General features: G+C 49.0%; 1 protein-coding gene across 7 annotated transcripts in view; it reads left to right on the forward strand.

The window, feature by feature from the left end:
* B3GAT1 (beta-1,3-glucuronyltransferase 1) overlaps positions 1-26774 on the forward strand; it is a 60061-nt gene that overhangs the window by 17661 nt on the left and 15626 nt on the right. For 2 of the 7 annotated variants that reach the window (XM_054223164.1, XM_054223166.1), the window contains exons 1-2: positions 2593-2987; positions 24472-24590. In XM_054223164.1, the coding sequence (XP_054079139.1) occupies positions 24587-24590 (4 nt within the window). In that variant the 5' untranslated portion in view covers positions 2593-2987; positions 24472-24586. Of the gene's footprint in view, positions 1-2592; positions 2988-24471; positions 24608-24745; positions 24893-26774 lie in introns of those variants that run through there. The other 5 variants (XR_008469660.1, XR_008469661.1, XM_054223163.1 and 2 more) reach the window with 4 other exon arrangements.

Consider the following 26774-nt stretch of genomic DNA (forward strand, 5'->3'; position numbering starts at 1 on the left):
GCTGTAATTTTCAGTCGAGGGGGCAGGGGAGGGATGCAGTAATGCCTCTCTGTATGTGTCTATGTCCCTCCTGAGCTTCTTTGACACTTTTCCCAATGCCTTTCACCTTTGTGAGTCTTTGGAGACACTGAGGCAGGGCTGAGCCTGAAATGATTCTGCTCACCCGTAATTTTTATAAATCTCAGGTGTAGCACATGCTCTTTCCCTCCTCCCTGAGTTTTTATGTGTTTAGGTTTTGTGGCAGGAGCATTTTTATGTCTCTTTTCCCTTGTTTTCCCCTCTCTCACATGGCCCTGAAATAGTCAATGAATGTGCCCTTTCTTATCTCTTGATATAGGCCTGAAGGGACAGTTCCTTCCTATCCATCTCCTGAATGCCATAACAGCAGGTAGCCTGGGACATGCTGGAAAAGCTCTGGGTCTGAATCCGCCCTTTTGATATAAGTGGACATTATGCATTTTTAATAGACATAGAGTTCAGTGAAACCCTTCGTACTAGCTGAATTGGCACAAAATTCCCAGGCAAGTAGTCTTTGGAGCTGATCTCTCCCTAGGTACCTTGCAGAAAATGAGATCAAGGACAAAAAAAGGCCATGTTCCCTTTGATTGCAAGAACTGCCTTGTTTTGCAGAGGAGGTGGCTGAGCAGAAGCTAGCCCGGCTGTGAAGTCTCTTTAGCTCTGCATGAAGGATTCTGGATTGGCAGTCCTTGTTCATCCTTGTTCATCCCCAGAGTAGATGCAACGTGAGGGGAGAGGCTGTTATAAAGTACTTTTCTTCAAGCATCACCCTACGTGGACAGTACTTCAGCACTGGCCTGGAGGCATCATCTCCCTGGTTTGTCTGATGCAGGCCTTGCCAGTCTCAGCAAAGCACACTTCCACCTGAGGCAGTGGCTTGGAACCATGCATGGAGTCCTCCAGCTTGCTTCACTTCAGGAGCAAGAGTATGGGAGCTGCTGTCCCTGTGATGATGCAGTTAGGATTTGTCGGTGTGTCTTGATGCTTGCTCATTTATGGGTAATACTTTGACTTCCGAGATACACAGCAGACATCTCTGCTCCCAGGTACCCCTCAAGATCCACAAGTTAAAACTGGGGTCTGGGTGCTATAGGTTCAAAACGAAAAGCCTTGTGAAAATGATGGGAATCACTGCTGAAGATCACTCAGGGTGCTCCACAATATGGACCTCAGCTCCCTGAGCGCTGAAGCTTTTCACAGTAGCTGGAAGGTTGTGGTTTTTTCTTTGTTGTTCCTTTTTTGGTAAAGCATAAGTAAATCTCCCCATACCTACAAGTTACCATGGCACTGTAACCTTACCAGATGTGGAAGAGAGAGAGCAATAAGGGAGCAGCTGTAGCTGTGGATCTGTGCATGTCCACTGTGGACCATGTAGCCAGGAAAAGATGGTGGTGTATGGAGAGGGCTGAGCTGGTTGGAAGCAGGTGAGCAGGCAGCAGTGGCAGGACAGGTAAAAGGTAACTCATCCCCGTCTCAGGACTCTTGGCTGATGTTAAACTGTCCAGCTGTGAGCGTGGTGGTCACAGACATACCTAATGTGGTGTTCAGCCATCTCGGAGAAATCTGCTCCTGAGCATGAGTCAGCCCCGCCTGGGTGAACTATTAAAGGGCAGTATCAGGAGGTAAGATCTTTACTCTGGTCCCCAGCCCCTTCAAGCCCTGCATCCTCCAGGTGGTCCCTATGGAGGAAGGGGGTATACCTAGGCTCCTGCTGCGTTGTTAGAGGTCACAGAAGTGTCCTGTCTGCCCACTGGGCTTGTTGCAATTGTCCCCAGATTAGGGGCAGCCCAAGTCACATCCAGAACCTCCTTCCCACGGGGAAAGCATGTTCCTGCTGTCCTTTGCCCAGTGCTGGTGCCTTAGTCAGCTGCCAGGGTGAACGTGGGGCTTTTTACCTTGCTGTTTGGGTAGGGATGGCTGAGTGGGGCCATGGAAAGACACAGTGCTAGATAGAAGGGGGAGTTGCACAAGATCTAATGAGTGTTACCCACTGCTTGCAAAGCCCATGTGGACTCAGACAAGAAGCCATCAGTCTGGGCATGGAGGCATGCACAACAAGCAGTGGAGGGTGCTTCTGCTAAAGTGCACGTGCAGAAAGAGGAGCAGAGCTCAGCCTACCTTCCCAAGAGGCTGGAGGGCAACCTTGCTTTCCACCTAGCCATACGGTCACTGCTTTCTCCCATAGAGGTGCCTCCTCACCAGAAGACCCTTCCCTCACGCGCAGCCTTTCCTAGCCTCACACTTTCCATTTGCCTGCTGAGCTGGGAGAGCGCCTTCCCTAGCCCGTGGCTGCAAACTCAGTGGGTGATGCCGTGGAGTGAGGAGAGCAGGAACCAATTCCTTAAGGGGCCATCTCAGAGCCTTCCCTGGCTTTTCCTCCCGTCGCAGGGAGAAGTGCCCCTGCCTAAGTGGAATAAATTGGTACAGACCATTAGCAGCGCAGGTCCTCCGCTGGTGGGGGGGAGGGAAGGGGCTGTCGGCACCGCTCTGGATACAAAGCAGCCAGCCACGCTCTGGCTCCTTCCTCCTGCACCCCGTTGGCCTCCTCCTCCTCCTCCTCCCTGTTTGCACGCTCCCTCCCTCCCTCTTTCACTCTCTTTCTTTCCCTTAACGCCACGCTGCAGAAAGGCAGACCTGGGGAACCGGAGGTCCACAGAGGCTGTGGAGGAGGAAGGAGCTCTCCAATGCTGTTTCTTTGCGAGTGAAACGGGGAGGAAGAGAGGCAATGAAGGAGTGTCTTGGTTGCTGCCTGGATTAAGAAAGAATACATAAAAAAAAATAAAAATCTGGACCCAACAAACGAGGAAAAAGGGAGGAGAGAAGGAGGAGGAGGTTGCTGGGGGGGAGCCCACTCCGATGGGTGAACAGCCGCTTTGAATCGTGCCTCTGTTCCCAGGGATTAAAGCATGAATGGGAGCAGCTTCCCGGCCACGATGGAGAGAGAAGGCGGTTCAGGCTATGGGAATAAGGTAACTCTTGCTTCTTGCAGGCATTGCGTGGCTGAGCTGAGCAGGACAGAGATCCTTTATGCACAGGGCTCTGTGTGTGTGTGTATCTGTGTATGCAGCGGGCAGGGAGTGGGAGGAAGCAGGAAAGACTCAAAGCGATTTTTCTACCCCTCCCAGTGTATTTAAAGGATGCAGAATGGGTCCCAGGGGCTGCAGTGCTGGAGATCACTTTGCCCCCCTTTCTCAGACTGGGTGCCTGACGATGCCAAGCTGCTTTGCCTGGGGAAGGCTGGGTGGGTTATGGGGAAATATGCCTGTGTCTGCCTCCAGGAGCACTGTGCTCCCAGCCTTGCCCTCCCAGCCCTGCACCTGCTCTGGGGCTCCCCTCCTGGGCTTGTGTGTGGCTCACGGGAAAGCTGTGTGGGGACTACAATGGCCCCGCGCCCTTCCAGCCCACCGCTGCATCCGTGCAGAAAGACGGGAGGGAGGCGAGAAGCGACTGAGAGAGTTGCTTTTCTCTTCCCTTGGCCATCTTCTGCCTTTTCTTTGCAACAGAAAGAGATGGGTTTAGGAGGAGGGGGAACTGAAATCCCTTTCATTCGTGCCAGCAGTGGTGAGAGCCAACTTTGAGGCTGCTTAAAGGGAAAAGCTTTCTGAGTGCTATCTTTTGGAGGAATAGGAGATGGCTGAGCGATGCTTTGCCATCTGAGGAGTGATCTCTGTGTCATGTTACGTTGTGGGAGTGGGTGGGGATGAAAAATAGTGATTACGGGGGAGAAAGTCCATGGTGATCAATGAAGCTGTCCACAAATGATGCCTTCCTTTTCCCTGCTGGGCCTCCCTCTGACTCAGTTCCTGGGTCTCTGACCCTGAAAGTCCTAATTTCTCTCAGTCAGACCAGAAAGCGCAACTTCAAATAGTATTGGGAGGTGGCTTAGCCCAGATGCTTGGGAAAGCACTGGGGAGAACCTGGTGTTTACAGCTGTGGAGCCCATATCCACTTAATCCCAGCAAGTGCCGGTCTTGCCTGGGCATCCCTCAATATCTTTGGCAGGATCTTGCTGCTGCAATATCTGTCAGATATCTCCTCCTCTTGCCCTCGGGGCTTGTTGATGGGACTTGACGTGGGGTTAGGAAGCATTTGCTTTGGTTACTTAGATAATGACGTATCACAGAAGTCGCCGCTTATGTGCATACAGTGCAGAAAGTAATGAGCCCCAGAGTGCCGTCAATTGACGTAAGAGCTTGTATATACATCTAAGGAGCTTATGGTCCAGTGTTTGTTATGGACCAGAAGAGACTATGCAGTCTGTTGCATAGGTCTGTAAGTACTTGTCTAAATTCTTAGTGTCCCTGAACATCTACAGTGAGGTGTCACCAACTTGCGTAAATGCGTGAGGTTGGGTGTGTTTGTGCGTGCACATAAATATGGAAGAAGGGCCGTGTAAATGTGCAGTGGAGCTTCAAGCTATTCTTTTGTTCCATGAGTAATCCTTGCTTATATGAGGAAATTCTCCTAACTCACCCAAGATGCATCTTGCTTGCCTTGTTTGTGTAATTAGTCCTTGTCTGTACACAGATCTCCAATGCGAATGAACTGAACAAGATTTGGCTGGAAGGTTACTATGGTTAGGATTGCTTGGGTTACCTGGCAGAGATGGAATTGAAAAGGTGTGGGAAAATGGAGGCACTTGGGAAAAGAGGGCAGAATAATCTTCTTTCTGTATGTAGCACCCAACTCTGTCTTCTGTGTCAGTTACAAAGCACTGAGGAATATGGAAGATGTTCTGGTGAAGGGATTGAATAATTAGATGGCAAAAAAGAAGGAAATTTCTCCCAGGAGGGTTAATTCTGTGATAGGGGCCAAGAACCTGAAAATCGTCAAAGCCAGCAGGACAGTGGATGCTACTATAATGGAAAAGTATCTGACCAATAATTTTATTTTCCTGGTTGAATATGCATGGGTGTATGAAAGACAGAGGAAGAAAAATGGCATTGGTGATGTTGGCTCTGAGTACTTTACCATTTCATGCAGCTGAGTTATAAATCCCTCCCTGCACCCCCCATAGGCGTTCCCGGTGAAACGCTGTCAGCTTCTCCAGCGGAGCACTGTGAACTTGGAGTTGTGAGCAACGCAGTAACAGCTTTAATGAGAGCTGTCTCCCTCCGAGCCGGGCTGACCTGAGGAAGGTGCAAAAGAGGGGACCCAACTCTCATGTCATTTCTGTTCTCTAGGACAGCCAAGTGGGAGGAGATCCGTAAGAAAGGATCTCCCTCCGCATGCGTGTGTCGGCAAGGAGGAGAGGGGGAGAGCTTTCTCCCTTGTTAATTGGCATCCCAAAGTTTCCTGACCCATTGAGGTGGCTCACAGTGGAGAGTGAATGCTAAGGGGAGGTCGTGCCCCAACGCAAGGAAGGGACTGTCACCTTGTATGCCTGATGCGGTGCCACTGGGGTCATCGATTCTGTTCTCCTGTAGCTTTGTCCTCACCAGGGCAGTGTCTCCCAGAGCCCCAGCCCGCTACAGCGATGCCTGGATTTGCTGTCTTTCCTCTCTTGACCTGCAGTGTTCTTCTGCATCTTTCTGGGTTTTTGCTCTGCAGTTGTGCACCTTCTGAGGCAGGAAGAGCAGTGAGTGTCTCCAGTGTGCACGGCCTTGTCCGTTTTTAGCACACTCATATATGCTGCGTCTTTTCTGGCAAACAATGTCTGTAGCTGGGAGATGTGGCCTAAGCTGCCCAAGAAATCTTCCAGTCACAAAGTGTGAGCACACGCTTTCTCCTTGTGCAAAGCTGGCTGCTCAACGTCAAAATAATGCTTTCTGAAAGGAAAATAATGCATTTGCCCTTTTAATGTTTTCCAGCACCCTCATGTTACAGCAGTAGAAGCCTTGGGAAATGAAAAAGAACTGCCTTTTAAGGGGCAGTAGGGCAAATGTTGCAATTAGTTTTTTCGTGGGTGTTGAGACTTGCCTTTTGCAAAGCCGTTGCTCTGTCTTGCACTTCCTACCAGCTCGAAAAAAGAGTTGTGCAAAAGCAGTTTTTTCCTCTCTGAATGTTGGTTTTTTATGCTTTACTTGTGGAGATCCTGAATCGGTTACCTACCAGTGTTTCGCTTCTCTGGTGGCAAGAGAAGAGATCTTTGCCAGGCACAAGGTCTGAAGAGTGAGGATAGGTTCTCCCTTTTTCTCCTGCGAGCCCCATCTGTTTGTGTTTGGGTTGGCAAGTTGACATCAGGGCTGGATTCACCTTCAGAAGCTAATAAGGGCTTTGCTGAGTGGAGATCACAGGGTGTGGCTCATAATTAATCTTCATATCCTGATCTAGACACGTGGACCACCCCCACGTGCTCTAAGTAATACAGCGTATTAGTCAGTATTGAATATATCCTCCTACATTTTTTAATGGGAACTCCACGCCTCCAGGGAACTGAGGCACTGAGAGATTGAGGAAATAACTGAGAACAACTCACTGTGCTAGGGAGCAGATGGTTTCTCGCAGTGCTAATGGCTTTGTGCCACAAATTTAGCCAGTTTGGTCCTCCTCCTGTTCTTCACCCTTTCTGTCTGTGGATATGGTGTTGTACCCAATGGCATTTTCCAAGGCACGTTGTTCACAGGCTCATAAAATGACTCTTGCGCAACAAGATACCTTATGGGTACCTGTACTGTGCCTGGAGCACGCTTGCACAGGCAGCTTTGCACACCTACGTTTTCCATCCTGGCCTGTGCATCGAAGTGCGTGTTCTTCCCCTTGTACAGCTGTGTGCAGATGCACACGTACTCTGTTTCTGTCTGAGAAGTGCCCTGTCCTGCCCGAGTACCACAGAGCCTTGAAGCAATTTGCCAGCTGCAGTGGTACTTCAGAAACCCCTCCAGCTATCCTATCCACAGGAGCCGTGGGGAACACACTGTGACATGCCTAGCAGTGACAGGAGAATAAATAGGAAATGCTCAGGATCCCCCTCCTGCCTGGATCTGAGCTGTTTTCCTGAAGAAGGGACTCAAGCTAAACTTCTGTACAAGGCTTCCTGCGCTTCTTGTGCTGCTCTTTAAGAGCAGGTGATGTATTCGCTCTCAAAGGGTGTGTTAATGCATTGGGCACTCCTGGCCCAGCTCCAGCCTGTACGCTGCCCTGGAATGCTATTTATTGTTAGTTCCTGAGACGTGGTTTGATACTCCAGAGTCCTTGGTGCTGTGAACTTCTAGTCTCTGCACTGGAGCATAGCATGTAAGTAAACAGGATGGACAGAGAAAATACTGCATGCTTGATTTTGATGGAAGGGTATCCAAATGCTGACAAGGGAAAGGTGATTGGCCTGTGATCACGTAGGGAGTCCTCTGGGAAAGATACGGGAGCCCAGTGAAGAAATTCTGCTGGTTAGAATGGGACAATCTTCAGAAAGGCATGAAAAAAGACCATCTCTGAAACCTCTGGGGAGGGGATTTACATTTTCACATTATGATTGAGAATTCTCTCCATTCAGCTCCGTGCTGTTGCAAAGATATGCATGCACTGGAGAGCCCACAGAAGAGAGATGTCCGCTGATGCCCGAGTTCCTTCCACACTGTCTGCTGGAGTCTGGTTATCCCCTCTGAAATAATAACAGCTGGTGCCCTGCTAATGCAACGGGGAAAGTAGAGTTCAGACTCCCTCCTTCCGTTCCTGCCTTGTGCACTCTGGACCGGTGGGCTAGGTTGTCAGAAAAATTTACTCTTCTGCACTGTCTGCCATCTGGGAACCCTGTTAAAGCCCAGTGGATAGGGAATTAAAAGCTGTGGCTCAGAGAACAAAGTCTGCTTACCCCCCAGAAAGGTGGGAACCCTTTGCTTAAGTGTGCTGAAGATGCGGATATCTTCAGCTCATGTAGGTTCAGCCGTATAGTAAAGAGAAACAGGCATTTCCAGTGTGCGACTCGTCTTATCTGAAGGCATTCGTCTAAAATAAGCCGAATGAATTCTCCTCATTGATTGCAAAAAGAATCTAGGCAGCGAGCCGTGCTGTGGGCACCGTGGAAGCAGGGGTGGGTTTCTCCCACCATAGGCCCCTGCGTACGGGCACTGCAAGGCCAGTGCAGGTCCCATCTGACTTGTTGTGAGTGGGAATTCATCTGGAGCCAGATGTCCACAACTGCAGCTGCGGCACAAAGATCTTCTCCTGGCTGCCTGCAAGGTCTCACTCCTCCAGCCTCACGAACGCCGCGCATTGCCTTGTGTGGGTGGTAGAGCCCCAGTTTCTCCAGTGCCGCAGCTCGCTGTGGTTATGGAGGCCAGAGCTTGTGGAGAATGAGACGCGATTCACTTTCTGACAGGAGAAAGGGGCGCGGGATTTGTCTCCAGTGCCTTGCTGGATGTCATTCTTAAAAGCCCTAGCACAGTTTCTTCCTCAGATTTGGCACCTGAAAGACAAAAGAAGGCTAATCCAGAAGAAATACCTTGACTCTCCCTCACCTTCCTTTCAGCTGGAAAGAGACCAGGAGCAAAAGGATGGATGCTGAGGCTCTGCTCTGGATTTCATGAATGGATGAATGTAGAGACGCAAGTGGGGATTTTGAGGGGATTTGGAAGCCTGCTCCAGGATTTATCTGGCACGCAAAGCATTTATAATACTTTCAGCATTATCATAACATAATGCCAGCGTGATTCGTGGCCCACTCCAGCTCTCAGTGAATAAAAAGCATAACTCCTATCACCATCAGCAGGAGAGGGATCTCACTTTTCAAAAGTTGTAGTTTTGAATAGCCCATACTCTTCTCTTGTCCTGGTGGCACAAGGCAAAGGCTTAGATGCTTTTGTGTGCTGCTGGGAATGAGTGGGTCTGGTTGCATATGCGTGTGGGTGCTGAGCGAGCTGCAGGAGTGACGCTGCCTCGGAGCAGCGCACCATGGCCTCTCGCAGAGAAACACAGTGTGACAGTGGAGTGGGTGCCTGGGTTACCTCCCCCTGGGCTTCTCTATAAATACCACCTTGGCGCTGAAGCGTTCTAGCTAAACTCCTTAGATTTCATCCTGTGTTTTTCCATCTGTTTAGCAGCTTCTAAAGCTAAAGAAGAAATGTGTACCAATGCGTTTCTCTTCACACAGGTGGCCCTGTGAGGGCCAGGACTGTACTTACCGGAGGCTGCATGGGAAAGTCCTTGGGGGAATCCAGCTTCTCAGGGAATGAGCAAAAGCCAGCAAGTGCTGGGGAGTGACATTGCTCTGGCCACACGGGACCAAGCTAGATGATCTTCTATTATTATTCCATCTGAATCCCATAGGCTGTGGCACAAAGAGTAAACCTGGAGCTCTGCTGAGACACCGACGGCCCTGCAGGGCTTCTGGCGAGTGCATCCAAGTGAGCATTTTCCAGCTTCAGTTATGTCTTCCCCATACAACCACAGAAATGTAGTGCCACCCTTGTACTGATGTAACAGTCCTGTGGTAGGAGTTAGTACTGTGGGAACCACTGTCCCAAGGCCTTCAGCCCATCCCTGCGCAGGAGAAATACATCAGAGTGCTGTACCATTTTTGGGTACTCCAGTGCAGGATTTGGGGCCTTTTTTGCGATCTTCGCTGGTGCGCTCTGTTCATTTTCACACCAGCTGTGGCTGCTCACAGTGCAACAAGAGATGCAGCGAGCTTGCATGTTTCCTCCTGCCTCCTCTCTGTGCCTGCCCAGCCAGCCTTGCCTGTCATCAGCAAAGGGGTAGCACTTCTGGAAGGATTTTCTGGATGTGTAGATGAGGAGCAATGCTGAAAGAAACCATTCATACAGTTTAATTGGGCATAGGAGCCATCCTCCAACCCAGGGCAGCTATTACACTGCCCTGAGCAGTCCAGCACTGCCACATTCAGATTCAGACTTGATGTAAGGGAAGCATAATTTTGCTATTTTGTGTGAGCTCCTGTGTGCCTGCTGTAGCTAGATGCCTCCCTGGTATGTGAATAACTCTGTGACAACACACTAGGTAAGTCATTGTCCTTCTGTGGGCACCACATCACTTCCCATGCCCTCTTTGCCCTGCCGTCCCTCTGTCCCTGTGAGGAACTGTAACTGCAAGCCCAAGGGAAAGGTTGGAGTTTGTGGAGTGTACAGGAGGTGAGCGATATTGTGCTGTAGCCATTAATGAGGTACATTAACCAGATGATGAGGGAGCGGCCTGACAGGGTTGTTAACTCCTGTCCCTCACCGTAACAAAGCTGTAAAACCCTCCGGAGGGATCAAAGCGAGAGCAGCACTGCGCTCTTCTTGGTCCAGCCCAGGCTGAAAAAAGAGCAGCTTTGCAGGAGGAATTTTGTTAGCAACTGGATGCAGTACCTGGAACCTATTTTGGCTCATGAATAAGTTGATATTTCTTCTGAATAATAGATGCACATGATGGTTGCTGAGAGGCAGATCTGTGAGTGGGCTGGGTCTCTGAAGGAGGGAGTGAGACATAGGGAGTAAGCTGCAGTCCTGTTCTGAACTGGGAGCTTGCTGGATGCTGGAAGCCTGGCAGGACCGTGCAGAGATGACGCTTGGGTGGTAAACTTGCATGACTGAGGCAGAGAGGGGGCCTGTCTGGTCTTTTCATGTCTCCTGTGGTCCATATATACCACTATCCAGATCATGCCTCAGGGCTGGAGAAAGATAAATTTTTGTATTTATCTGCTTTCATGAGGGGCTTGGTGTGAATGTATGAATGGGAGGAGATTGGTGCTGTGATTAAATCCTAGCACAGCCTATGGTGGGGGTCAGCAACCCATGATGTGTGTCTCCCAGGGCAAAGCAGGTGGTTTTGGGACAGCACAGAGCAAGGCTGGACCCTGAGAGCTGTGGCTTTTTTTGGGAGGCAATGGATGTGCTCAGATTAGCAGGATGCTTTAAGATGCTGCCTCACGCAGTGGGACTGAGAGGCAGCCTCTTGCTTCCTTGAGAGACCGCTTTCACCTGACTTTCTAGTGGCACGTTTTGCTTCTAATTTGGGAAAGAGAAGTATAATCTGGCACAAGCCTGCCACCCTTGAAAGGCTGCCAGCCAGTTTATGGCACTCTCTGTCTGCATGCTCCCTGCAGCCTCGTCGAAATACAGGAATATTCTATCCTTCCCATCCTCAGCTCCTCCGGTAGCTGCAGGGATGCAGCGGCCCAGGAGAGGCTGACTTTGGCTGTGTGATGTGGGGTTGTATGGACATTCAAAGGTTTGTTCAGATGGGCTGTGATCCGCTTGGATGAACGGCAGCTGGTTATGGAGATTAGAGCTACAGAAGTCACTACTAATGAATAATTCTTCCAGTGTCTTTCTTATAATAGTGGCACATCCACAAGGCGTGACTCTTAACATATTCATTTTCAGAGAGTGTGCAGCTCCTGGAATGACCTTCTGTGAGGATTTGGAAGTATTTATTTCTGGTTTTCAGTTATATGAGCATCATTTCTGGCATGATTCATGATTTTTTACCATGAAAAAATGGCAAGTGTTTAAATTGGGAGCATTGAAAAGATTGGGTGGAATCTGAGTGCTAAGGGTAGGGGCCAGGACAACTCTCCCTGCATGGGAAGCGGTTGGCGTGCGAGTGAGGGGTCTGTGGGCTCTTTGGGCAGTGGGAAGGATGCTGATAGATTTGTATGTGCTAGCTTGGCCTGAGCAGAGAGGTTCAGGTGTGGCAGGAGACTGTTAAAAGAGACTGTGAAGCGATGTGATGAGAGTTCAACTCGTTCTTGGGTGGCCGAGTTTGAAGTCACATCTACCTTAGACAGAGTTAGTTGCTCTAAGTTATTAGTTACTTTAGCTCTGAAATTCTCCCAGAGCAAGCAGCCAGTGTTAAGCCAAGAGTATTGAGAAGGGGGCCTGGCAGGCATAACTGTGAATAAAATTACTCTTTAAGATGAATCCCTTGGCAGCAAGGTGGAGCTGTCTGGATCCTGGAGGTGTAAATACTATCTCTGCCTCGAGCCTGGCAGCCTAGCCTCAGGAAGAAGCAAAAATGGCAATAAAACATGCCTTTCTATAAATAAAGCCCAAAGGACAGTAGGAGGGGAAGCTGCCAGTTTCTGCCCTTTGTGGAGAAGGAACTGTCCATGGCATTGTGAGGATGCTGGGATTATTGTCACTGTAATCGTGTGAAGAGGTGCTGGGGTCAGGAAAACATTGCACACCAAAAACCTGTTGCTGCTGAATACTTCTGGGGTTTCACACTGGCAGGACACGTGTGTGGAAGGGGTGCTTTGACCTGTGGAGCAGGAGGACCTAAGCTGTGTCCCTGCCACTGCCCTGTCCCCTGGCTTAGGGAAATTTGACAGCTGTGAAGCCCCTGGTGGCAAAGGGTTTGTTACAATCCTCTAAAGCTGTCACCCTACACATACACCACCTTTCTTCCTCCAATTTATCTTTTAATAATGCTGCCAACATTATTTCTCATCGCTGTCTCGTGCACTCTGTTCTCTGCCTGGCAGTCCTTTTTGTCTCACCCAGGCATCTCGCACCGTAACGCTCTAATGGGAAGAGACTCTGGCTGCTGAAGTTAATAACTTATCCTACAGCCTGAGTCATTCTTGTTACAGAGCAAATTGTGAACTACGCAGCAATCCAGGGCTGAGATCCCACTCTAGGGGGGGAAAGGGGTTGTGGAGTAGGCGAGTGTTCACGTTCAGGTTGGGATCAGCACGTGCACTCCCCTGCTGCTAACACTATGGTGCATTTCTGGCTTGTAAATCTTAGGATGCTTCCCAAAGCAGTGTTATGTTGGATAGATGTGAGAAAATGGAGGATCAGAGAGTCCAGGGAAACCCACTCAAAAGGGAGCCTGCGGGGGAGGCAGAATGAAATGAGGTCTTTGCTCTGGACTGAGAAAACCAACACATTCGGAGAGACTGAAAGAGGAAATTCTTCTCTTTTTCGTCAACATGACAGCAACTCGGAGGAGGAAGTGTGCCGAGATGTCCTCACAGGTGTGCCACATCCCCCACTTTCATAGCTGGCATTCTGCATTTCTCAGGAAGCCCCAGTCCCTCGAGCTGCCAAAAGACTTCAGGGCCACTTGCAGCACCGCGCCCTCCTGAGTCCGGCAGCGCTGATTTCTCCCTCTCTATCTCAACTATCGTTTCTGTTCTGGCTCACTATCAACTGAGTGAAAGAGTTTAGTAACTCTTGTTTTTAAAGATTAGTCATCTGTAGGAATGACATTTGAAAGACTGACAGTTCCAATCAAATGACAAGGGCTGCTCTTGTGCTTGAAGATATTTGTTTAATTAAAAAAAGGTAAAATCAACCTGACTAATTAACCTTGAGATACAGCCTAGGAAAGTACAGGTGGGTTCTAGTCACTTGAGGAAGCTCCCAGGCTGCCACCACATGGGTTGGACAGGCCTGAAGGGAGTGTGGTGGGTCTGTGCTGTAGCTCTGTTGATATTCTCCTAACCCTGTTCCTTCCTTGGGCAAGGGATGGCCTGCCTCTCTGTCCCTGCCATGCAAGGCTGGTGACAGTCGTAATAATAACGATGTAATTTGCCTCGTTGATTTGAGATGCGCCGTAATTACTGCATGATTACAATATTCTTAGAGCAGCCATTACAAAACCCTCCAGTTTCTCAGAGTTCCCCAAGGGCTTGTCTTGCTCCTCACCTTGCAAGTAAAACCCTGCGAGGGAGTCTGTCTGTCCATCAGCCGTCTCTGCATCTCTCTGTGTGTCAAATTACATGTGCGTGCTTTCAACCACTCGTAGATTAGAGTTTCCTGGTGCTGAAACACTCTGCGGACCACAGGGATATTTCCTTATGTCCCAACTAGTTTGGTGGCAGGATGGTGCTTGGCCAAGCAGATCAAGCTTTTGCAAGGGATGAAGATGCTCTTGGAAATGGCAGGGGCTGGTGAGCGGTACTGGGGAGCTGGGCAGCAGGGAGAGGCACTCGTAGGCGTCTGTCTGCCTGCAAGGGCTGCTTGTTCACTGCTTTTTGAATTGGGCTATGAAACTGTTGGCTTAGTTCTGTCTCCAGCTTTTGGTTGGCTTCTCCATTCCTCATTCATATGGAGAAGATCTGGGCTGGGTTTGGCCCTTGGGTGATTCTAAAATTAAGAGAAATGACCTTCCCCAGGCATGCACACCAGGCTGTCAGATTGGTGTGAGTTGCGCTTTGCCAGCACCTCAGGCATCAGAGCTTGTGCCATTTCTGTATTTAGCCTGTGAGCTACTTGAGCCTTGTGATTCCTGTCCAAAAGTAGGCAGCTATTTTCATCTCACCTCTAGAGCAAGCTGAGGTGCAGGTGAGCCAAAATAACTAAGCCATGGGGGAAGCCAGAGTCAGAACCAGGCTTAGATTGGAAGCTGGACAAACTGGTAGATTTTGCCCTTGCTTTCCCCACTAAGAGACAAAATAAGAGCCAGATCCCACCTCCTTGGGCAATACTGGAATAGCTCTGGGTTTATTGGATTGGCATATGGAGTTTTTACGCTAGTAGAGGAAAAGAAATCATCTCCTTCCAAATGCCTCTCAAATGGGCAATGTTATTCTGACTTGTCAAGGGTTCCCAGGCAGGTAGAAGCCTCCATGTTCACCGTGGAGAAAGGAGGTGAGGGAAGAAGGATGAGTGCATCCCAGCAGGGTTAGGAGACCCTGCCGAAATTCGGCAGGGACCAGAAATAGAAGGGAGATAATTTTAAAATGACCTTCCTGTTTCCAAGGAGAAGGTTGTATAGGTTTGTGGCCATACTAATGGACTGCAGAACTGCAAGCAGCGATTGATTGTGTTGCAAGCTGCAGAATTATAGTTGGGTGTTTGCTGTATCATCCCAGATTCCATCCCCCCACCCCGCTTCCCTTTCCACGCTGTAGCATGAAAGAATCGATGTTAATCCCTCAGTCCCATTAGTGACTTTTGCAGAGGTCACAGGCTGTCGGACTCCCTGTGCCCTCTTTGACCACCCAGCACTGAGCAGGGCTTAGGATTTGAGCCTTATCTCTTTAAAGAAACCATATGACGGGGATGGGAGCAGGGGGGTTTCTCTGTAGGTTGGTGTAATGGTTTTGGCTATGATTTTTTGACTGGCTGCTAATCAGGGAGCTGAGAGAGCTCTGAGTGCCATGCTGCACCTTTGCTAGATCTGTCCCACAAAGCTATGGGAGAGAAAACCTGTAGGAAATACTTCTGTGACTCAGTGAATGGCCCTGTCCCTCCAAGCACTGCTGCTACGATATAAATATATTTCTGCAGCTTTGGGGCATGCTATGATGCTGGAGGGTTTGTTGCTCAGGCAGCAGCTAACAAGGACTCTTGCACAGGCTGCTTGAGTAGGGCACAGCAGCTAAACTGGGAACCCTGGCCCTGTTGCAGGCTTGTCTGCAGTGAAAAGTTTGCAATAAGGCAGGAATTTATATATGAATTTATAGCCCAGAAGCATTTCAGCCCAAATTACCTGCTCTTAATGCCTCTGAAATACGAAGTAACTAATTCCAGCCTTCCGCGGCTGCCTCGTGAGTAGCACGTGTTGAAAGTGGCGTTGTGGGGAGGTGTGCGGAGGAGATGCCATGCATGAATTCTCCACGTGCTGGGAGCACTCTGCCTCCCCTAAGCAGGAACAGCATCCTGCGACAGCAATGGATGCTCTTCACGGTCTGTCCGGAGCACCTCTCAGCCCGGACATGTGCACACTATCAAAGAACTCCAACAACAGTTCCTACAAAGCAGTTTTTACTTCAATGGTGTCTTCAGGGACTTGTGCTTATAACAGCTGGTGTTTTCAAAAGTAATGGAGAATTTGGATGCCTGCGTGTTTTTTTCCCCAGCCTTCAAAAAAACCCCACCTTTCAGATACTTGATGTTTGCTATTGGAAAAAAAGAAAAATTATGCTTTTGAAAACTAAATCCCTTTTTAAGGTGTTTAGGGTGCACAGCGGTGACTTGCTGCAGTGGGTGAGGGCTAGCTTACTCACTAGCTCTGCAAGGCTTCTTTTTTCCCCCTTTTTTCATGCATTGGAATCAGGCTATTAATAACCCTTTTTAAATAGAGCAAGATTATTTTTTTTTCAGGGGTGAAAAAGGGAAGAGCTCAATAATTAAAAGTAAGCGCTGTGATGGCTGTGAAGCCAGGTCTCAGGTACGGAGCTGGTGAGCTGCCTCCCAGCTGATGCTGAAAGGTGTGTGCCACGTGCTGCGGTCCCTGACCCGCAGCTGAGCGGGTGGTGGGCCCCGCTCTGCTCCCCCGGCCTCATCTCCCCAGCAAGGCTAGAGGCACCAGTGCGTGGGAGGTGAGCGGTCTCATCTCCAGGTCTGCAATTGGGAACATATTGCAGAGCCAGCTGGGAGATAAAATTAGGGCTTGTGGCTTGCTGGGCATAGCTCTTCCTAGTTGACGGTCATATTTGTGAACTTTCCCAGGTGCCAGTGTGATGGGAGGCAGCCCCTAGCGTATCCCACTAGCCCGGGATTCTAGATGCACCCAGAGAATCCTACACCCTGAATTTAGACAGTATATAAAAGCCTGGGGCTTCTCTCAACCGCTAACAACAAAAGCTGTGAACCGTGTGGTGGTGAGGTAATCCTTACTACAGCATTAGTGAGCGTTGCAGTCTTCCTTCTGACAGCCATGTCCATTCTTTCATCACCCAGCTACGTTACTCATCTTTAACTCGTGAGGCTTCCTTGGGTAGAGCGAGAAAGGCAAGTCCACAGGGAGCCTGGTGTTAACTTGACGTGTTTGGCTCAATGATTCAGTCTGGCAGATCCTGAAACAGTGGCCGTGGCTGGTCTGCTGGTTGCAAAGGTGAGGCTTGGTGGTTAGGCCTCCCGCCTCTCTCACATGAGGAATCACGCGGAAGCGCGTGTCTTCAAACCCTTTGGACAAAGCATATGCAAAGCCTATTATGGAGCTGGGGAATTTAGTCCAATCATGTTGAAAATGGGTCATCCTTTGTTAATGTCACTTTTTAAAATCTATGGAAGTCAGCGGTGCACAAAATATTCAGTGCAATGCAGACCACAGAGGTGGAAATAGAAAGTCTGGAAATATGTCTGTCTCTGACAGTGTTGATGGTGTCTTAGATGGGCAAAGAGGATAAGTCAAGGTATTGTTGTGTCACAAGTTCGAGAAGTCTTAATGGAGAAACCTTTAAATGAGCTAATTGTTGGAGCACTCTGTTCCCAGCATGTATTCAGCACTCACCCACAAGCAACCTTAGAGAAAGTCGAACAAGTTTTCCTGGGTGTCATCAGCATTTTCCCTAAGAAAACAACTCCCAGTTGTCTTTCTATTTTGGAAGTGGGCTGTAAGTCAAACAGCTTTTCATCTTGATAGAGATGCTTTTTAAAAACTATGTGTGAAGCGCAGCCGTTTATCAAGAAGTATTGCGTGCTGTAAATACTTTCTCATCCAAGACCTGAGTCAACCCAAAGCTTTCCTGCTTTGAGAGGGCGTCTGGTCCAAGTGTTGCCAATCCTGACTGAGAGACCAGTGCATCCTCCGAAACCAGTAAGGGCAGCACTGCCTCTGCAACAGACCAAGACTGAGGAGACTCTCCCAGGCACCAAGGATCCACATCAGCCTTGCCAAGTGCGCGACATGTTTTTTGCTTCTGCCTTGCTTGTCACAAGAAGCTTGCAAAGCCCAGGTTCAACCTTTTTCAAAAGCACTGTGATAAAAGGATACCTGCCCCATCCGAGGCATTCCCCTGCGTGTCCATGGAGCAACAAGCAAAGGAAGTGCAGTGACTGTAGCTAAGGATCTTTGAGAAATCCCAGACAACACTTGGGCACTCTGGTGATGATTGCGATGTAAGAACCTGTACAAGAAAGCAAACACATTTAGGACAATGCATTAAATCCTGTAAGGATTTAACAGAAGATCTGCCTTGCTGTTGGAAGCAGTGAAATCGTGGGACTAGGCGGTGTAGTCAGCATAAGAGCAGTGCCATCACATCTTCTGTCCTGTTTCTAGCTCTGGCCACCTCTACTAGCTGAAAAGAGAGTGTAGTGAGGTGGGAGTCAGTCTCTTTTCGCAAGTCACAAGTAATAGGATAAGAGGAAATGGCCTCAAGTTGTGCCAGGGGAGGTTTAGATTGGATATTAGGAAAAACTTCACTGAAAGGGTTGTCAAGCATCGTAACAGGCGGCCCAGGGAAGGGGTTGAGTCACCATCCCTGAAGATATTTAAAAGATGTGCAGATGTGGTGCTGAGGGACATGGTTTAGTGGTGGACTTGGCAGTGTGGGGTTTACAGTTGGACTTGATGATCTTTAAGGTCTTTAACAACCTAAAAAAAATAAAAAACAATAATAATAATAACACTGGCATCTGCAGAGGCGGAGCAGCACGGAGGGAAGATTAATCTGGAGAAGAGAAAGTTTCTGATGCTTGTTAAAATTTGTCTGAAGCTCTGAAACTCAAGGGTTTATATGTTTTCCAAACTGGTGGGTGGTTCATTCTAATTCTGGATATGCAGTTTATTCACATACACAACTAATCCTTTTTCGAATCCTGTTAAGTTCTTGTTCTTCTTAGTATCCTGTGGCAATAAGTTACAGCAGCTAATTGTGCTTGTGTTGAGCTCCCTTGATCCACTTTGCTCATGCTTGCTTTAAATTTGAAGTGTTGTTCTGAGAAGCTTGGTTAATATTATTTTTTTCTGTGAGATAATCTGTGTTCTTGATCCCATTTGTTGCGACAGGGGCTCAGGACTAGGAGGGGAGAGTAGGTCAGGTTTTACCTCAACTGTTGCAAAGTTGGGGAAATTCTGCAATCTCTGTGCTTCAGTTTCTCTAACAGTTTGGAAAACACACAGAGTGGCCCCTGTGTATGTGGCCAAGGCAAGTGTAGGGACAGAACTAGGGTTTGCAGGTGAAGCTGGACAAAAGTATCGAGTGGAAAAACAACCTCCTAAAACCAAGCTTCCTTTCCAGGCTTGTCCAATATTTCTGAATTTTCTACTTCTTGTGTTTAAAAAAAGAAAGAAAATAAAAAGAACAACACATCATTTCTCTATTTTTGGCCACAGGAATTATTTTAATTTTTTAAAAGAAGGAAACAAATGCTGGATGAAGAGATGATGCAAATCCTCACCCTGCATCGCAGACCCAGTCCGCGTTGGCTCAACATTTTTGATTCCCGTGGGTGAATCCGATTCTCCTCTAGCTGGCAGGCTTGTAATGGTTGTCCGAAACATTTCCACATCATTCTCACTCCCTTTCTTGACTTGCAATTCAAGCTTTGCGTTGGACAAATCAGCTCATCTCAAGCATGGTGCGTTGCCCCTTGTGTCATCGTGCGGAGCCTCTGTCCTTTTCTGCCGTGGGTCGGGAGAATCTGAGGTTGAAGTTGGCACCCCTAATTAAATCCTCGAAGAACAAGCAATTCTGCATGCTCATTCCTCAGTTCTGGCTATGTTCAGCTTAATAACTAAACAGTAATTAGCTCCACAGTTTTGCTACTATACTTATAATAGCCCCCATTAAAGTTATGGGGTTTTTAGGCAGTAATGGCTTACAGAGTAATTAACGAGCACGAGGCTTTTATTACTACCTTTATTTTTAGCCTGGGCTTTACAAGCCTTTTCTGCCAAATACCAAAATCTTAGACAGAGGCTTGTCACGCCCATCCCCTGCCATGCAGTGTGGCAAGGAGCATCTAGATAGAGCCATTCACCAGTGTTTCTGTGTGTGGCCAGAGGAGCCCAGTGACAGAGCCCTTGTCCCCAGTGTCTGCTGTGCTGGGTGATTGCAAGGGAGAGCCGTGATTGCCCCGTGCCTTGGTTTCCTCACCTGAAAACAGGACAGTGCTGTGCTCTCATGCCCTCAGTTGTTTTCTGGGCGAGACAACCAGCTCAGGCGTGGATGTAAATTGAAAAGGGTTTGTTGGGTCTCAGGGCTTGTGGTCCAGCTGCTCCGTGGATTGAGGGGGACTGAGCAGAGGGACCAGCGCTGGCTCGTGCCGCTCCCGCATCATTTTCCAGCAGGGATCAGAACCAGTTGCCATTGCAAAGGTGAAGGAAACTCTGTGTTTAGGTTTAGGGGATACTTTGCACAGGGGGGAAAAGCTATTTATTAGTGAGTTGTATCCTGAAGTATGAGTGTTTATTTTCTTTGTAAAGCTTTTGTTGTAGGATTTGGCTGTGTTTATTTGTTATTTCCTGTCGGCTTTGTAATACAAGTAAGTGTTTGGTATGTTTGTTTGTGTGTCTTTTTCTTACATCTAGGCAGTATTTTTACTCCACTGACTTAGGTATATATATAAATTCAAGTCAAGCAATTCTTCAGTTTAACATGTTCTAAATCACTTCTGTTCAATGTGGGAAAACCAGGGAGTAGTGACGCTGGGGCTGAGCAGCCCCAAAGGAAGAAAGAAGGTAAAACTGACTATAAACCAGATTGCAGATCAAATCAGTGTTTCCTACGGTAAGTGTCAGAGCTGACGCCAATTAACTTGATTTAAAAAAAGAAACTTCAGCATTTAATAATCCAGCACGTTACCAACACATGGCTCCAGGATTTATTAAAGCTTTTTTTATTAGATGAGTGCCCTTTTAATATTGTCATGCCTTGACTCCATTGCCCTCTGCCGGAGGATGTGAAATCTCTTTCACCATGTGGCATAGCCCTTCTGCTTGCAGCATGTCAAAATATATTTCTGCCAAGGAAAGTCTTTCCAAACTATGCAAAACACCTTTGTCTTAGAAATATTTTAACCCCAGAACCGCTTACATTTGAGCTGGTGATTTGTGCCTTTTGCCTGATTTTTCAAAACTGAAAAAAGAAAGTATACTTTCCGTAGTGGAAAATAGAGTTTGATCTTTTTAATTAGTTCATGTTTAAATTTGTTCCTCCTTCTTTTCCTTGTGGAGGAGGCGATAGCAGAAGCTTAAAATTGACAGTCTGAACAAAGCCAGGTTTTGTTTTTAACATTTGCAGTGGGAAAAGGAGAGTGGTATTATGATGGGGCAGGGGTGGAGTGAATGCCTTGAGGAGGAGCGTCATTTTCCCCAGACTAATTTTTGGCTAGCCTCATTTGTGCCGTAAACAGCAACAAACAGCATCATTCAGCTTTGGTAGCGAGGGATTTTTTGGATGCGGGGCGAGCCCACTGTCTTGGGCTGTGAAGCTGTGACTTCTCTCACCAGCAGTGTAAAATCGCAGGCGACCATGTATTTCCTAGCTGATGTTGTTCACAGGAGAAAATGGATTTCACCTTTTGCAGCTTTAACACGTGACAGTGAGGTGCGAGTGTGGCTTTGTTACACTGAGAACTGGCGTCACCCTGCATTGAGGCCCTCAACTGCATTAGCGTGTTGAGAGAGAACACGCTTGAAATACTTCGCCTGAATCCAGATTTCATAGTGCTCACAGCAGCCCCAAGTGAATTCATACGATGTCCTTCAGTCAGGCTTCTCAGGGTCATCAATAAAATCAAACAGCTTCAGGAGTTAAGAGCGAGCAAATGCCTTTGCTGCGGAGCAGAGCACATGATACACGGCGGGTGCAGCTCGGGGTGCAGAAGTGCGGGTCAGCAACTGGGGGTCAGGCTGTGGTCTGGGGCTCCATGTTCCCCCCCAGCCGACCATCGCCATCTGCGATGCGGATCCATACTGGGGTTGTGTCCCTTTGGGCGTGTGGAGCGTGCTGGGTAGGGAAGGAACATTAATTACAGCCATTGCGCGCGGGGTATCTGATTCTCCTCTGCAGCCCACAATTGCCGATGGTGCAAAAGGAGCTCAGCGTTCAGCCAGCCCCGGGAGGACACGGGGAGGAAGGGTTCCCATGGCAGAGAGTGCCATCCCTGGGAGCTCTCTGCTGCCAGCCCCAGCAGAGCTGCAAAGCAAAGCCGACAGTTCTCTCTGCCGGGGCACAAGTGGGCTGTGTTGGCCCTTGGCAGCTGGAGCACCAAAGTGACAGATGATTGACCAGGGAGCTGCTAAATGCTCTGGAGCAAATTAAAAGGAATCGATGCTGAAGAGACCAATGCACAAATCGTTGGAGCCTGCTCATTTTCCCCTGTGTTGAGGGGATGGAAATAGAGTAGTACCCCAGCCCAAAGGTGCCCGTTCTCCATCAAACGAAGGCCAGGGTGAGCCTGTCCCATGGGAGGATGCTGACAATTTGAGTCTGGATTGGCAGGAGGCAGGGAAAAGGCATCTTTAAGGTAAGAGCACTGTGTTGGGAGGAAGCTGCCCTTGACAAACAGGGCATGTGGTGCATGCCAGCCCACTGTGGCAGCGTGCCAAATGCTGCGAATTGACTCTGAGTGGCTCTTTTAGCATGACATTTCCTCCCACCCCCTCTCCAGTGGCAGAGTCCTTTCCTTGGTGCGTTTGCAGCGGAGGCACTTCACTAGGCAAGGTGTTCGGTCTTGCCAGAGCTGCCCCTTACGGCTCTGCCCTACAGGGATGCTCAAGGGATGTGTACTGGCTTTATTTAGAGGATGCAAAGGATGCCAGCACTCAGTGCCCTCTGTTCAGGCACTGACAGCAACTGCAGGGACAGCAAGGATGAGGCCAGATGCTCTTTCCTGAGGGCACCGTGTGCTTTGGCAGAGCCAGGCCAGTGGGATTTCTCTGGCTCTGAGAGCTGGACAGGGATGCAGCAGAAGGCTGATGTTTGCTGGAATAATTCCTCCTCTTCCTTCCTGGTTTATTTCATCTGGATGAGGCTTCTTTCTCCAGTTCTGAAAAAAATGGGGACAAATCCACGTTGCTGGGAGGTGCTTCCTTGAAAGTCTGCAGGGTGTCGAGCTGCACAGGGTGTATCCTTGGGCGGTGAAAAGCTTTTTCCTGCTGGTTCCCCATACTTGACTGCAGGAAAACCTGCTTTCCATAGAACCAGGTGTGTTTGGTGGTTGGTTTAGAGTTTTGTTGGTGTTTCCTCTGGAGACCCTTCTAGAAGACTGGCTTCTTCTTATCACTCTCACTAACAGCAGCTTGCCCTGCTCCACCACAACCTCCTTCCATAGATGCTGGCACCATGATCTCTGCACAGGTTTTTCTATGGGAGGTGGCAGGTCTCTCCCTGGTGAGAGACCTCTGGATGGGCAACTGGCTGTTTGCTAGAGTTGCCTGGAAAATTTTTGACAAGTTGGGGTTTCGTATGTGTGGAAAAAAATGGATTCGATGAAACTTTTGTTGAGGGACATTTACATAGAATCTTCATGGTTGGAAAGGACCTTTGAGATCATCGAGTCCAAATGTCGAGTCCAAAAACATGCCTGTTTTAAGGATGAAGGCCAACCTGTGTGTTCCCTACCCCTTGTTTTCCCTGGTAAATTAATACCTCTGTGATTGAAGTGCTAATTGGGAAGAACCAGGTTCTGCCCAGCAACTTGAATATCGCTTGCTTACACTTTACAAGGACAACCCTTCAGCCATTTCACTTCAAGTCTTCCACTGGGCTCAGTGCCGGAGGCTGACCATACAGCCCAGTGGTCAAGGCATAGCCAAGGGAAATTCACATCAATCCAAATTGGGCTAATCAGGGATTTGAACCTGGATCTTTCTGTGACTGCCCCATGCAACCAAGCAAAAGCAAGCTCCAAGGCTCTTGGGGAAAAACATTTGCAAAGTAGTGTTTTATGTACAGCCCAGGCTTGAGGAGCTCCCCTCTGACTGAAGGGGGGGATCCGATAGTTTCCAGGGCACTGCGGTGACAGTGGTGACCAGCCAGCCAGCAGCGGTGCTGTGGGAGATGAGTGCTTTTCCCCAGAGCAGGCTGCTCCCTGCCTTCGACTGCGGTATTCTCTGGGCTCTCCCTTGTCTGCAATGCAGCCCTTTTGGCAGCGGGCTAATGCGTTCCCCCACATGGGAACGGTGGTACTAAACTGCTACCCGTGTTTGCAAACTGTCCACCGTGCGTGTCCCTGCTAAGTGGCGTACTTTGCTTGCCAAGATACTTGGATAAAATACAGTCTGCTTAAATCTTGTATGTGCTTGTATTGCATCAAACTAAGCCATTGTGGCAGTTTAATATACTCCAGTCGCAACACCTCCGAGATGGAAGAAATGAACCTGAACAGGCCATTGGAAGCCTGAGTTAAAACTGGCTGCGTCAAAGATGCCAGCGGGAAGGTCTGAGCTGAGGGGATTAGAATGATGGGCAAAACGCAGGGTCACCAGCTTTGCTGGAGCTGTATTCCCAAGAGCGTAGGTGCAGCCACCCCGAGTGCTCTGCTTGGCAGAGGGAGAGGGCCTGGTGGGTCAGAGCACTTGCTGATGTGTCAGGCAAGTAATGTGGTCATTACGGTCTCTGCTTCCTCCTCGGGGCTTGGGACTCGCACGTGGCGTGGTGAGGCTTGGCTGGCTTGTGGATGAAGGCTGCTTTTCTGCTGGGGGATGGTTCAGACGCTGCGGCACTGAGCAGCTTTTGCTTGGCTGAAGCAAGGGACTTGCTTGACAAGTGGATGCAGAGGAAAGCAAGGCTCTGGACACTCAGGAGGCACCTCTCCCTGGAGGGATGGGACACATTTCTGTTGCTCACTGCCCCAGTTTGGTTTGTTCTTTGTAAGGAGGATTTGTGAACTCTATGGAGCAGCTCCCTAGTACTTTTCTCTGCCTACTCACCTTTGTTTTGTGTTGCAGGTTTCCTTCCAAATGAGTCCCTGAGGTTCCTGCTGGCAGCTCCGGCAGTGTCCTGTAGAAGTGCCCTCCTGCTCCTGGTCTCAGCAGCCGAGACCCCTCCAAACCTGCTTCTGCAATGGGTGGGTTGTAAGCACTGGTAAGACCTACGAGTCGTGTCGCCTTTGCTGCTCTCTCCCTCTCTCGCGTTCTCTCTCTCTGTCCTTGTTCCTTCTTGCCCATTTATTTCTGTTCTCCATGTGCTCTGCTGTTCTGTCTCTGGGGTTTTCACTGTCAGGTAATGAGGAGCTGTGGGTCCAGTCAGTCTTGGAGATGCCGAAGAGACGAGACATCCTGGCTATCGTGCTGATAGTTCTGCCCTGGACGCTACTAATCACCGTCTGGCACCAGAGCACCATTGCTCCACTGCTTGCAGTGCACAAGGGTGAGAGAAATCAAACCAGCCCATGCCAAGTCTGTGCATCCCTCCCTCGTCCTCATCTCCTCTCTCATTTCATTTCTCCATGGCAGCCATGCTCATCTCAGCTCCTAGTCCATGCTCATGCAGAAGCCTCCCCACTTCTGCTGTAGGAACAGCCCAGGGCTCGTAGGGGTTCTTCAGAGACATCAAACTCCAAGCCATGGGATATGCTTACTGCACTTGGAGAGCTCTTTATGGCCTATATCCAGAGAACTGAAGGAAGATGCTTTTCTTTGTTCCCTGATGATCTGTAAGAGAGGATTTCCTTCCTGCTGGCCTTTGCAGCATTATGCACACAAGTTGGTCCAGAAGGAAAGCTGCAAAAAAGAGAGCAGTGGAAGCAAAGCTGCCACTTGAGACAGCTGCTCTGGGAGACATGAGGCAAAGAGCATTTTTAAGTGTCCTCCTGAAAGCAGAAAACTGGTGCTTTTGCACTTGAAGGAGAAGGCAAGAGCCAGCATCTCACCTGATTGGTGGAGTTACAATGCTATGAGAGAATCAGCTTCCACACTACCTGTCACAAAAAGCATTAAATAGAGCCCTGCCCCAAATCAGATGAATGCAGGAAGTTCTGGGGGATCCTCTCTGGCCAGAAGGGTCCTAGTTTTTATCCTGTTCTTGGCGTAGCAGCAATATCTGAGGGCTGTGAGAGCTCTTGGGGGCTGGAAGAAGCCACGCTGCCTGTTGCGCTCTTCATTCTTGGTTCTGCCCTTCTGCTGAGCGCCAGGGCAGGCAGGTCAGTGTGGGGAGGCTTGTCTTGTGGGGAAGAAGGCCAGCTCATTTTCCCTCTCCGGTCCCTTTCTCTGGGAGATCCTCTCCCCTTTTAATTTTCCCCACAGTTCCTTATCCTTTTGCTGAACACTGACGTGCAGTTTGAATCGTCAAGAATTTCAGAGTCTGGCCTGAGCAGCTTTACCTTTCTCCCTGGAGGACTGACAGCCACCCATGAGGCTTTGGGCAGTTCTTAAGGGAAAAATGACTGTGGTCCCCCCTGAAAGGTGGACAGTGTTTCAGAGGATGAGGGGTCTATTGGGCTCTAAAGCAGGACTTGAAAGACTACTAAGAATACGCTGTCTGTATGCCAGTTTGATTCAATGCCCCTAAAAACTGGGAGCTGTTTTTTGTGAATGGCCGTGGACACTGGAGTTACGGCACAGAGACTGCTCTGCTCTGACTCAGTCCTGAACTTACTGATGACCTTGGTAAGACGCTTCTTCTGCCTCTGCTTCTCTGAGCCCCCAGTGGAAAATGAGTGGTGATAGAGACCAACCTGAAAGCTCTTGGGAGAAATCTTTTTGTTCCTGTAATGTGTTTCTGAGATCCTTTGGTAGCAGGTGCTGAAAAAGAGATGTGCATCTACATGCTAGCAAGCGCAGAACATCAGTGCTTAACACGTGCCAGGTTTTACAGCTGAGGGTTTGACCTGCCGGGGTTTGCAAACTGTCTCAAGCACTGTCCTGGCTAATTACATTTGTGTCTGTGTCCAATGCATTTTGCAGATTTATTTTTGAATTGATTCCACTGTTCTCTGCTTTGAGAGAGCTCTGCTATGTGATGCTGATGTGCTTTGCCTTATATAGGGCCCGATACCAACATGTGCAGGACACCTTGTCCCTGTGCCCCCCCCCCCCCCCCCGATACACACCCTCCCTCCATCAATGCCATGGAGTACAAGGCTGTCATTCAGTTCAGGGCTGGTATCAAAGTCTGTGCTGCTGGAAGAGTAACATGCTATGAAAAAAACATAGGTAGTATCCTGCTGGGTCAGATCTAATGTCTGTCTGTTCCTGTTCTTTCTCATCTGAAGCTTCTGGTAGTAGCTGGTTTTGCAAAATGTATGGCTCAA

The sequence above is a fragment of the Rissa tridactyla genome, chromosome 17 (genome assembly GCF_028500815.1).
Source record: "Rissa tridactyla isolate bRisTri1 chromosome 17, bRisTri1.patW.cur.20221130, whole genome shotgun sequence".
NCBI lineage: Eukaryota > Metazoa > Chordata > Aves > Charadriiformes > Laridae > Rissa > Rissa tridactyla.